This window comes from Rutidosis leptorrhynchoides, chromosome 4, assembly GCF_046630445.1.
Source record: "Rutidosis leptorrhynchoides isolate AG116_Rl617_1_P2 chromosome 4, CSIRO_AGI_Rlap_v1, whole genome shotgun sequence".
Taxonomy (NCBI): Eukaryota; Viridiplantae; Streptophyta; class Magnoliopsida; order Asterales; family Asteraceae; genus Rutidosis; species Rutidosis leptorrhynchoides.
This window is the reverse complement of record NC_092336.1, coordinates 99,582,422-99,595,653: the sequence shown is the minus strand read 5'-3', so window position 1 is coordinate 99,595,653 and position 13,232 is coordinate 99,582,422. Positions and strand designations below refer to the sequence as shown.

The 13,232-nt window shown below is 31.6% G+C and overlaps 1 protein-coding gene and 1 long non-coding RNA gene across 5 annotated transcripts; one reads left to right on the top strand and one right to left on the bottom strand.

Annotated features, from left to right (window-relative positions):
- Positions 1 to 2,017: 2,017 nt before the first annotated feature.
- LOC139843282 (uncharacterized) lies at positions 2,018 to 4,513 on the top strand. Of its 4 annotated transcripts, none has more exons than XR_011757500.1 (7): positions 2,018 to 2,138; positions 2,305 to 2,395; positions 2,566 to 2,997; positions 3,331 to 3,484; positions 3,721 to 3,829; positions 3,922 to 3,986; positions 4,231 to 4,513. It is a non-coding gene; the product is annotated as an uncharacterized lncRNA (long non-coding RNA). The 4 variants fall into 4 exon arrangements; XR_011757503.1 differs by having other exon boundaries at positions 3,688 to 3,829; XR_011757502.1 differs by having other exon boundaries at positions 3,323 to 3,484.
- Positions 4,514 to 6,214: 1,701 nt separating this feature from the next.
- LOC139843894 (plasmodesmata-located protein 6-like) lies at positions 6,215 to 10,395 on the bottom strand. The gene is made up of 3 exons (XM_071834077.1): positions 9,640 to 10,395; positions 9,360 to 9,464; positions 6,215 to 6,485 (listed from the first exon to the last, which is right to left on the bottom strand). Exons 1-3 carry the CDS (start codon positions 10,340 to 10,342, stop codon positions 6,475 to 6,477), a joined length of 819 nt encoding a protein of 272 aa, XP_071690178.1. The 5' UTR covers positions 10,343 to 10,395; the 3' UTR covers positions 6,215 to 6,474.
- Between the last annotated feature and the right edge of the window lie 2,837 nt (positions 10,396 to 13,232).

Below are 13,232 nucleotides of genomic sequence, written 5' to 3'. Positions count from 1 at the left end.
AAAACAGCCCCCGGTTTCACTATGACGACGTATGTCCGGTTTTACGGTGTTCTTCGTATTTCCAGGTTTTAAATCATTAAGTTAGCATATCATATAGATATAGAACATGTGTTTAGTTGATTTTAAAAGTTAATTTAGAAGGATTAACTTTGTTTGCGAACAAGTTTAGAATTAACTAAACTATGTTCTAGTGATTACAAGTTTAAATCTTCGAATAAGATAGTTATATATATATATATATATATATATATATATATATATATATATATATATATATATATATATATATATATATATATATATATATATATATATGAATCGAATGATGTTATGAACATCATTACTACCTCAAGTTTAGGTAAACCTACTGGAAGTGACAAGAAATGATCTAGCTTCAAAGGATCTTGGATGGCTTGAAAGTTCTTGAAGTAGAATCATGACACGAAAACAAGTTCAAGTAAGATTTTTACTCGAATTAGGATAGTTTATAGTTATAGAAATTGAACCAAAGTTTGAATATGAGTATTACCTTGAATTAGAAAGATAACCTACTGTAAATAACAAAGGTTTCTTGATCTTAGATGATTACTTGGAATGGATTAGAAAGCTTGGTAGTAGACTTGCAAACTTGAAAGTATTCTTGATTTTATGAAATTAGAACTTATAGAATTTATGAAGAACACTTAGAACTTGAAGATAGAACTTGAGAGAGATTAATTAGATGAAGAAAATTGAAGAATGAAAGTGTTTGTATGTGTTTTTGGTCGTTGGTATATGGATTATATATAAAGGATGTGTAAGTTTGTTTTCTTGTAAATAATTCATGAATGATTTATAATACTTTTGTAATTTTGTGAGATATTTCATGCTAGTTGTCAAATGATGGTTCCCACATGTTTTGGTGACTCACAAGGGCTGCTAAGAGCTGAATTATTATGTGTATATACCAATAGTATATACGTCTAGGAGCTGGGTATTGTACGAGTACGAATACGGGTGCATACGAGTAGAATTGTTGATGAAAATGAATGAGAATGTAATTGTAAGCATTTTTGTTAAATAGAAGTACTTTGATATTTGTCTTGAAGTCTTTCAAAAGTGAACTAATACATCTTAATATACTACATGTATATATACATTTTAACTGAGTCGTTAAGTCATCGTTAGTCGTTACATGTAAGTGTTGTTTTGAAACCTTTAAGTTAACGATCTCATTTAATGTTGTTAACCCATTATTTATTATATCTAATGAGATGTTAAATTATTACATTATCATGATATTATGATGTATGAATATATCTTAATATGATATATATATATATATATATATATATATATATATATATATATATATATATATATATATATATATATATATTAAAGTGTCGTTACAACGATAATCGTTACATATATGTCTCGTTTTGAAATCCTTAAGTTAGTAGTCTTGTTTTATATATGTAGTTCATTGTTAACATACTTAATGATATAAATAATTATCATTTTATCATTTTAAATATATTGTAACAATATCTTAATATGATACATATGTACTTAGTAAGACGTTGTCATAACGATAATCGTTATATATATCGTTTCGAGTTTCTTAATTCAATTGTCTCATTTTATGTATATAACTCATTGTTAATATACCTAGTGAGATACTTTCTTATCATAATATCATGTTAACTATATATATATATATATCCATATATATATATATATATATATATATATGTATATATATATATGTATATATATATATATATATGTATATATATATATATATATATATATGTATATATATATGTATATATATATATATATATAATTTTTACAAGTTTTAACGTTCGTGAATCGCCGGTCAACTTGGGTGGTCAATTGTCTATATGAAACTTATTTCAATTAATCAAGTCTTAACAAGTTTGATTGTTTAACATGTTGGAAACATTTAATATTATCAATTTCATTTAATATAAATATATAAACATGGAAAAGTTTGGGTCACTACACCACAACCGCTGCTGCCATCTACAGCGACGAGATGGTGCTGCCGGCAATTGTTGGTTACCTGTAATTTTTTGGTGCACATGTAACCTACGTATGCTTCATATTTCAATTGATTTGTGTTGAAAGAAAGGGTAGGTGTAAAATTTTCTTATGTGTTGTATTCTCCTTTTAATCTCAGGCGATAAGAATTAGGGTTACGAATTTCATTTTTAAATTTTTTATAATTAGGGTTACGACTTTTAGGTGTGTTGCTTGCTGATTCTTGAAAATTTTATTTGGTGTTTCATTGTATTTAAGTATCAATCTGTGTTTAGAAGCTGGTCAATGCTCAATGGATGAAGGTTGCTGAAGCTATTGAATGGTTGAGCTGTGCGACAACATAAAATGTGTAAGTTCATGCCTTCTTTGTTGATTCCTTTTATCTTTCCAAGTTTTTTATTTTTACATTTGGTTAAAAGACTTACAATTATAGATTTTTTATGACCACTATGTGTTCGATTAAATGCTTGAATGATATAGATGATGAAAAAATAAATTTGCTATTTATGTTGATTTCAGGTGAATGGATTAAAAATGACTTCAAATTTTTGAGCCGAAATTGCATGATGAAGTTCGAGATGAAATTGCACAATACTTTGTTGACACGTCCTATTGTCGATGACGACAACATAAAGTTTTTTAAAACTTGATTAGAACACTACTACTGACCATGTTCGCATATCAAGTACAAGGCTCGCATATCAGCTATGCATTTTACTATGTTTAGAAGTTGTATTATGAAATAGGGTGTCAAATAACATTGTATTGTTGTTGTGTCGATGCTGATGAACAAGTGTGGATGATGAACTGGTAATGATTAATTTAAACTAATTACTTTGAATGCGTTTTTAGGTCGAGCTACAGGTTGATTTTGGAGTGAATGAGTGTTGTTTATGCGTACAATTGGATCCTATTAAAAATCATATTTTTTGAAATATGATACACAAGCAGGTATGGTGTTATGAGTAAATTGTATGCATAGTAGTACTTAATAAAGTTTTGATGTGTGCCTTTGTATCTTTGTTGTATCTATGTAAGTATCTTCTTGATAAATTTCGGTTATTACATATTCATCGTGAAAGATAAGTGGTGATGTAGAAGTGCATAAAAGGTGTTCAATAAAAATGTCTGAAAGAAATATGTGTGGCATGAATTTTGTTGATTTTGACTCAAAGACAACTGTGGATCAAAGGGATTTACATGCATATTGTATATTTTTGGTTTCTTCATTAATATGTTTTGATAAATATTTTTTTTTTTTTTTTTTTTTTTTGAGATCATTAGTTTAGAAGTGTGAATATGAGAAGGTTGAGATGGAGGATATCTTTAAGGAATCGATAGTTGATATTGGTGCTGACGATGCTCATTTTAGAAGTGTGGCTCCTTTTGAAGTTGACAATATTCTATTGACCTGTCAAATTGCTCAAGGATAAAAAAGGTATGTTTTGCTAATTTAATTTCAAGGTTGAAATATGTCAGTTAATGCGTATATAACTACCCTATATAATGTGAAAGATAAACACTTTGGCTCATGAACTATTAAGCAATTTTGTTAGTTTGTGGACTTTTTTTTATATATAAATCACTGTTAAATATGCTATAGTCTTAATCCTCAAGGGTACTTTTGTTACACGTGTACAGGAACTAAACCAGATTTTATGTGATTTTCTATAGTTACACTTCAGCTAAAGAATTTAAGCAGTTTTTGTTACACTTTGGCTGTTCTAATTTTTTTGGGGATTGAGGACCAATGCCAAACGTGCAGGTGATTTTCATAGATAAGGTATTGTTAAATTTCTGTGAAATTGTACATTTGTATCACTTTCATACAGTATTGTCTAAAATCACCTTTCATCTATAAATGGTAACCTGTAGGCACTTCAACTAAGGCTTTTTGTAGAGACGTTGACATGTAGAACAAATAAGTGATCTTAGAAAAGGTAATATTATTAGTAGGCTTATCATGAGCTTATGAGGTTTTGATGTGAATGGTATATTTAGTTTTGTTCTAGACAGGTGTATTGTATCTTGTCCATCAAGTGATTGATGACTGTTTTGTTTATTAGAGTTTGCTTAAAGCAAATTGTAATAGAACTAGAAACAACTAGCATGGAACTTGGGCGATGTCAAAATATATTTGCAGTTGGAGTGGTATTTTAATTACGTTGTACAATTTCATTGCAGTTGTTTACACAATGGAATATCAAAAACGAAGCTTCCCACATGCACACGTCTGTATATTTTTGAAAAGGTCGTATAAGTTTCAAATGGGTGAATTTGAGAAGTAATGATCTTGTTACTACAAAGAAGATGTGATGATTTTGAGAAATAATGAATTATTAAGATGGTTTCTTTTCGTTTGTTGTTTTGTATTTTAAGACTATGCTTTTGGATTGTGGTTTTGATTGTGGTTGTTTTGAGTATTCGGTTAAACACTGTTGTTTTCTATTTCGTTGAACTTGATGAATTATGCTATTTTATCGACATGTTGGTTATATAACATTTACATCATGGTTAAATAATATTCTTCAAATATAACATATTATTCAATAATTTTTCCTTTAAAATCCCGTGATTCCATGGGTCTCTGCATTAGTCCTTAGTTATGACATCATCATTTTAAATACTTATTAGATACTATAGATTATTATTATTATTATTTTATTATAATTTTTGATGAAAAACTAGAACTTTATATAAGATTTTTTTTCTTCTCAAAATGAGATTAAGGAAAACAAGAAACAAACGCCAAACTTTAACTTATTGCAAATCTCGTTTGGATGGTTATTATTGAATGTATTTATTTGGATGGCCCTGAAAAAATTGTTTGCAAACAGATGGCCCTGAAAAATTTGTTGACCGATGCTGGGCAGCTAGGTGTTTGCATAATGGGCCTTAAAAATATTTAATGAGGCCACTCACTAAAAAATTACACTATTTGGGCTAATTGGGTGTGAATTTTTGGACACTTGAGTGGTGTCACAGGCCCACCCTAATATATATATGTAGCTCTGCCTTTGGTAATACAGGGATGTTTCTGCTTTTTGGGACCAACTTACTGGGATTATGGACTCATAATGAGCCTAATGATCGATCATGGATTATTTTTTTGGGTAAGCAAGGAAACCCTCCTATAAACGAGCACATTTGCTCCCCCATAGAAGGTAAAACCTCGGGTAATCAAGCCCCTCGAGCGCGAGACCTGGTACCGGGTGAATTGCGAGGTGAGGTTAAATTTTATTCATAAGCACAATTTAAAAGAGAGTTGTGATCCAATATTCTTATAGTAGCAAAGCAAAAGTGGTTGATAATGGGAATTAATTGGTTGGTTTTTATTTTATGATGATTATTCGTTGTTTCGTTTTCGGTTTAAAAGGAAAGTTGAAATGAAATATAAGCATCATTTATTTTTTCAGTTTCATTCAGATGAAATATCTAATGAAACGAAAAAGACGCCCAAAAGAAACTAATTGGTATTGCTTGGCTACACTCGTTCATTTGATGAAGAACTTTTGTTTTGAGCTTTTGGTTGACGGGTAAATAAGTAGCCGATTCAGGCTTTGCTCTTCTTGTGTATTTTTCTTTTATCTGGAGTTTTTTTTGGTTGGTAACTAGTTGGGCTTAGTTTGGAAAATTAGCATGGGGCCGGGTTTTAGGTTCGGTTTATAGTGGTGTGGAGAGATGTGGATTTTGTTATAATGGTTGTTTGGCTTCGTTTCGTTGTATTTGATAGAAGCTTAAATTTTATAAATTTATTTGTCTATAAAAGTCAATTAAGAAAAATATGTCTCGTCGTTGTAACCATAGATTTATGTATTCATACCCCCTATATACACCGATACGATACAATTGCTTGATATAACGGTCCAAATTGATAATTGGGTCATTTTATTTCCGTTACAACCGGCCCAAAAGTCAAGCCTCATTAGACCAGTCTCCTAACGATCATTTTCATATTTTAAATGTTTTTCCTTAGGCTAGAGTTTAGGTACTATACTTGGTACAATATTTCATCAATTGGTTTAAGGAGACGGTAGCCACTCTTAATCAATTCTTACTAGAACTTGCAAATTTGCACCAAATCAATAATTTTATTACGACATGTCGCGTATTTTGTTCAATTTGTACATGAAGATTAAGATAGAAGAGAATCAAATGAAGGGTTTAGAATTGTACAACAAACATGTAGCAACTATTCCACAAATCATTTATAAATATTCACAAAAAGTGAATTAGTTTACATTTTTGATCCACACAAAGTAGTTAGAAAATGATGGGTGAAAAGTAAAAAGTGGGGAATATTTCTACCCTTAGCTAGGGACATCCACTTGAAAATCTTTCACAAAAAAGATGCATGGGGAATATGTTCACATGTATTTGGGCTAACATTGCATATGTACTCATACAACTTCAATTCATGAGTCTTACTTATTTACCACCTGCAAAACATATGTATGTATAAGAAATAAGTATATGTTTGCGGGCTTAATTGGTAAAAACAAATGAGAACGAGATAAATATAGAATAAAATGGAATACATGAATAAAAGAATATATCATGCAAATAATGTTTGAAGACATGCTATTTGTAAGATTTTGATCAACTAACATGAATTTCTTAAACATATCATTTGGATGACTTTGAAAATACTTTACACATAGTACATAAAGAATACAGAGAATGGTTCTCTCTCTCATACACGCGCTATGAATATGAGACATGTTATAACATAAGTGTTGCTAACTATGCCTAAAGCCCTAAAACACTTTTATTTAGAAATTATTTTTTCATTTCAATTAATAAAATTTTAGGCCTAGATTTAAGTCTCAAATTTTACATACTAAGAATCAAGGTTGCAAAATTCACTATTCGGGGATTAATCGGTTACGATTTTAGAAGGGGTAATCGACAATTAGGAAATTAATCGGTGATTAATCGGATTGTACTCTATACATTTAGATATTAAATTTCCACAAAATATATGTGTAAATATAGAAGAAAACCATAAATATAAACATAAACTTTAACATAATTATTTAAAATTGTTCATTTTTTTCAAAAACTTTAAAGTTCTAGTTTAGAATCATATTAAAATATTGACTAAATTTGACTTTGACCAACTTTGATTACTATATTTGAGTTTGACTCATCAATCGGCGTTGACCGATTAATTAAAGGGAATCTAAAAAAATCAGAACTAATTACTTTTAAAAATGAATAATCGGATTAATCAGGTTTTTTTTGCAAACACTGCTAGGAATTACTATATTCTAAGTCAACCCCCAAGGGACAAAAGCAGTAATCATTTAGCATAGTAAAGATTAAAAAGAAATGCATTGTGAAAAATCACAATTCTAACTGTTGTGTTTCATTATTTTTTTTTTTTACATTTATGTAGCATATTATAGTATACATATATCTAATAGACAAAATTTATTAATAGTAATTAGAGGCATTTTCGACTTTTCAACTTTTTTTTTTTTTAATTTTAACTAAATTCCATTTCACCAATAAAGCCCCCCACAATTTTTACAAAAATTCAATCGACCCTTCAAACTTCAAACAGAGGGGTAAAATATCAAATAAAAAAAAAATCTTAAATAAACTCCATCCAAATATTCAACGGGTCATATCTTCTCGCTCGCAACGAGTTAAATTTTTCCGACACCATCGTTAAACTCGAAATAATTTTAGAAACACAATGTCATTAACTATACGCAAAACAGACGATTTTTAAAAAACGATAAATATTTGGGGTACTTTTCATACAAGTTGATTTTGCGTTAAATTTTTGAAAGTCGACAATTCCATAGCGAAACGCGGAGATGCACATATATTGTTAATTTCAAATAACATTTAAATCTTTCACGGGTTATACCTTTTAGTTCGACTCGAGTTGCGCTTCAACGATATCATCGTTAGGCACGAAATAATTTTATAAACCAAACGCAATAAAATACATTGAAAACTGAACCCCGGCGTGAAGTGAGGGTTCGAAAACTAGTTATTAATTTTTTGTAACAAGAATATGTAAGAACGCATAACCAAATATTAAACAAAAAGTTTACAAAATTCGAAGCAACACGTGGGCTAGAAACCGATCTCGTTTTTGTGTAATAGGAGTATGTCTTATTTAGCTAAATGTCCTTATGTCTAAAACTACTAATTTATCGAGTCCAAGTTACCTACAGAGTTGAATAACGATATGTAAAGAAGTGTTCTAACCAAATACTGTAAAACCTCTATAATTTAATACTCGATAAATTAATAAACTCGATAAAATTAATAATATGTTCTGTCTCGAATTGGGACCAGTACAAAATTGGACCCCAATCGATAAAATAATAAGATAATAATTTTTTTAAAATTTCAATGTAAATATATTGGTCCAAACGAAACTATAAATTAATAATTACTAAAATTTTCCAAATTCTAGGATTCTCTAGTAAAAAATGAATCTATAGTCACTTGTTTTATTGTGAACTTTAAATCTATATTGAGTTCATCTTTAAATCTCCTCACTACACTTAAGAGTTGAGTCATTGTATTCTCGAATCCGTGAATGTATATACACATAGGAATTTTGAGAATCCTTGTTTATATTTTATTCAAATAGGTAAAGCGAACACACATGATAATTTTGAAGGTCCTCGATGCATTAATTTGAGAGTTGCTCATAAATATAAACCAAACTTTTAAATTAATAATTTATTAATTTATCGATATAATAATATCTCGTTAAATTAATAAAATATTCCAGTCCCAATATTATTAATTTATAGAGATTTCACTGTAAGTTAATTAATACTTACTCCTAATAAATAAATTAAAGTATGAACAGTACGATCAGAAAGAACTAGATTACAATTTGGAAGTAGTTGAATGTTGACTAATAGTCTCTTATTAATTTGCATTAAATATGACTATTTTATAGGTTTGGTTGCATAAACCACTCGAAGTAGTTAGATGATAATTATTCAAATGACGTGCTATAAACAAATTTTAATAGTTAAATTTTTGTATTTTATACTTAACTTTTTCTTACAATTAGATTAAAAAAGAAATATGCAACTTGTACGCATGTGGATATAAACAAACAACAGAACCGAGTTATTAGTTAAGTGTCAAAATCAAATTTACTTTCAATATAAACATATTAGTAACGATAACCTCTTGGAAGATATAATTGTATATCGGTTCAACAATCAATTTGTTTTTATCATAAAAAAATAAACACACATTCATGTTAGTATATAAATTTTTGTAAACGGTTAGAATTTATTATAAAAAAAGTAGAAAATTGGAAGATGTACCTTTCTTAAAAGCTTTGCCTAAGGACGATAAGCAAACAATGAGCAAAATAATCCCTGTTATGACTCCAATGGTGATTGCTAGTGTTTCATCTACATCTTCATTATCTGCATGCTTGCAAATTTAGCATAATCAAATTCCATGAAAACTTCAGTAAATACTTATCTATATATTCTTTTTTTTTTTTATAGTACTGTACTATACAACATTATAAAACATGATAAGTACAAAATCGCCACCACCGTCAGTTATGGTGGTAGAGGGGGCACAGCAACCACTTACTCTTTTGAGAGTGACGTTCGCGATCAAGGTATCGAATATAACATTTTCCTAAAAATATATCGGCCCATGTAGAGGTCTCACACTCTGCTCTCAACCGTCCACTCGCTTCTATAAGACAATCTTGACACTGGCTAACACTTAAATCTTGTACACACTGTGCCACACCTTGTACACTACCTGACCCACTTCCTCGAAAATATTGTCCGTTACTAGCAGTTAAAAATGCCAGCTCAGCGTCACGTCGATTCAAAGCATCTGAATTATAACCAATTGAAGGGCCACAAACCTTTGACACTTCTGTCTTGTCTTCAACACCAAAAAATGAAGTATTATCGTATTTAACAAAACATCCTTCTAATTGTATGACCCCACCGATCCCTTGGGGACAAATTGCCTTGAGTTGACTCACTGCGGTCGCTACACAATCTTTGCATATTGCGTTGTTAAGGTCGCCTTCGCATTGAAAAAGGCCGAAAACAGTTGATCCTGAGGCGGATATTTTGAAATTGATGAAGTTTGATACGTAACTTGAATTGACTAAAGAAGAGAACAGAGAATTGACATTTAAGTCGTATGGTGTACCGGGCGTGAATCGAACTTGCGAACATCCGCTGTAGACGAAGGGATTGGTGGCGGATGTTGATTGGTTGAAGAAGATGAGAGAAAAAAGGAAGAATGGAAGGAAGAAAGGTAGTTGAAGCATTTTCAGAGCATCTGTTTTCTAAAATTGTTAGCAAAAGAGTTAGTTATGACATGTGAAATATGACCATAATATATGTATATGTATATGTATATGTATATGTATATGTATATTGATGATTTAAGTATACATCAAGACTATTGGTGGAAACTTTTTGTTGGAAGTTTAGTAAATATATTGAGACTATTTTTTATTTTTTTTCGGTGTAATCCCTTTGTTAGTAATTTTTTTTTTTTTTTTTTCTAACATAAGCTCTAAATACTAAACAATTGGGAACGTAAATTTATACAAGGGGTTGTCAAATTACTCCGTAACACATTTCATCTTCATTTATGAGTAATTTTCAAGAATGAGGGGTCATGTTCAAAGCGTTTTGAAGGGGAGGGAGCATGAAATATTTGGAGTGGTGCATTTATTTTGTTCAGAAGCTTTTCTATCACACATTTCCATTTCCATTTCCATTATAATATGAAATGTCTCAATTCATGTACAGTGGTGGATCCAGGAAATTTTTTTACCGGGGGCGAAATTTTTTTTAAAACGTAAGGATTTTTTTTTTTGACAAAATATAGAGGTTTTTGGGCAAAGTATAGAGTTTTTTAGCAAAATTTAGAGGTTTTTGAGCAAAATACGAAGGTTTTGGGGGAAAATATGGAGGGCTTGGGGCAAAATATAAAGGGTTTGGGGCAAAAAAAAAATTCCACCGGGGGCAAAATCGAAAAACCGAAAAAATTTGCACTAAGATTTCGAAATCCACCGGGGGCGGCCGCCCCCCCCCCTCCCTCTAACACACTGAATCCGCCCCTGTTCATGTACATAATTAAAACTTGTATAATGAGTTAAAAAAAAAGTTATCTTATAATATACAAAATAAAACCTATCACTTTAAAACTCATAAAGTGCTAGTAGTTTTTATTTAAAAACAACTCAAACACCAATACAATTCCGTATTTAAACGCATCTCACACACCGATACAATTCCGTATTATATCGTTCACCTCTGGACTTAAACCTATAATTTAATGATTATGTGACACCTCGATAATAACAAAGAGTTGATGTAGTGATAGTGACTTGCTTTTTCATATAAGAGGTTAGTGGTTCGACTTTCACTCGCTGCAAAAATTTCCTTGTTGTTACCCATCAATTTCATGGGCCTGGCTTGGAAGTTGTGGACGCCTTGCATTCGGGCCTCACCCTAGGGGGTTTTACCACACGTTGCCCATATGGAGGCATATGATACGGTAGATTGGATTTTCCTAAAAGATATTCTCTACGGATTTGGGTTTCACGAGACTATGATCAAGTGGGTTATGAAATGTGTTACAACAACATCATTTTCAATTAGTATAAACGGGAACCTTCATGGCTTCTTTAAGGGTAAACGTGGCTTGCGTCGGGGGACCCGATGTCTCCTTAGTTATTCACGATGGTTATGGAAACCCTTACTCTGTTAATTCGTAGAAACATTCGGCATAGTGAAGGGTTTAAATTTCATCCGAAATGTGATAGCCAGGAGATCGTGAATATTTGCTTTGCTGATGATTTATTTATATTTTCTCACGCAAGTCAAGAATCGATAAAACCTATTGCCGATGCTCTAGAGGATTTTAAAAAATATTCAGGGTTGGTTCCTAGCATCCAAAAAAGTACAGCTTATTTTGCTAATGTTAGCCCAAATGTGAAGAATGATATCTTATCGGTGATGTCTTTTTCAGAGGGTACCTTACCAGCAAAATATCTAGGGGTGCCTCTAATTTCTACTCGTCTTTATCATAAGGATTGTAAGGGGCTTTTAGACCGTATGAAATTAAAACTTGATGATTGGAAGATTAAATCCTTGTCATTTGCGGGGCGTGTCCAACTCATAAACTCGGTTCTTTCTTCCATGCAAGTGTACTGGTCTTCGGTATTTATTCTTCCGGATAGTGTTATAAAAGATATGGAGAAACTTATGCGGGGTTTTCTATGGTGCCAGGGGGAGATGAAACAAGGTAAAGCGAAGGTTAAGTGGTCCGATGTTTGTCTCCCAAAGGAGGAAGGGGGTTTTGGGATCAAAAGCCTAAAGAAGTGGAATGTTGCGCTTATAGCCTACCACGTTTGGTGCATTCTAACTCATAAACAATCATTGGAGGTTAAGTGGATTCACACGTATAGGTTACACAAGCGTAACTTCTGGGTTGTTAATGTGGCATCTACGGCTAGTTATGCTTGGAGTAAAATTTTAAACATTAGAAGTATTATTCGTACCACTCTATTCATGTTATAGGTAATGGAAGGTCAACGCCTGCATGGCATGACTTATGGACTGATTTTGGCAATTTATCTAATGTTATTTCCTCCAGAGAAATGCATAGTGCTGGTTTTAATGATTGCTCACTTGTTGGGGACCTGCTGTCAGGAGGAGGGTGGAATTGGCCCCAAGATTGGGTGACTAAATATCTCATGTTATTATCTATCCCACTCCCTGATGTATAAAAAAAAAAAGACAAAGTCATGTGGAGAGCTTTTGATGGTAATTTGGTAGATTTTTCAACAAAAGCTGCATGGGAATCGTTTCGCTCTCGGGCTGACAAAGTTCCATGGTACCGAATGGTTTGGTTTCCCGGCTGCATTCCATGACAGGCATTTATCGTCTGGCTTCTGATGATGGAAAAGCTTAAAACTCAAGACAATATGTTTCCATGGGATGTGGGAGATGGTTCGCAAAGGCTGCTAATGTGTTCGCTTTGCAAAAAACAACAAGATACGCACAACCACCTATTTTTCCAATGTGATTTTTCTAAGAAGGTATGGCAAAAGTGTAAACGTTTCATTAATGTCCCCGGGATTGGAGAGAAATGGAAGGATATTGCTACTCTATTGATTCCATATGCTCACCGTAAGGTGGCTA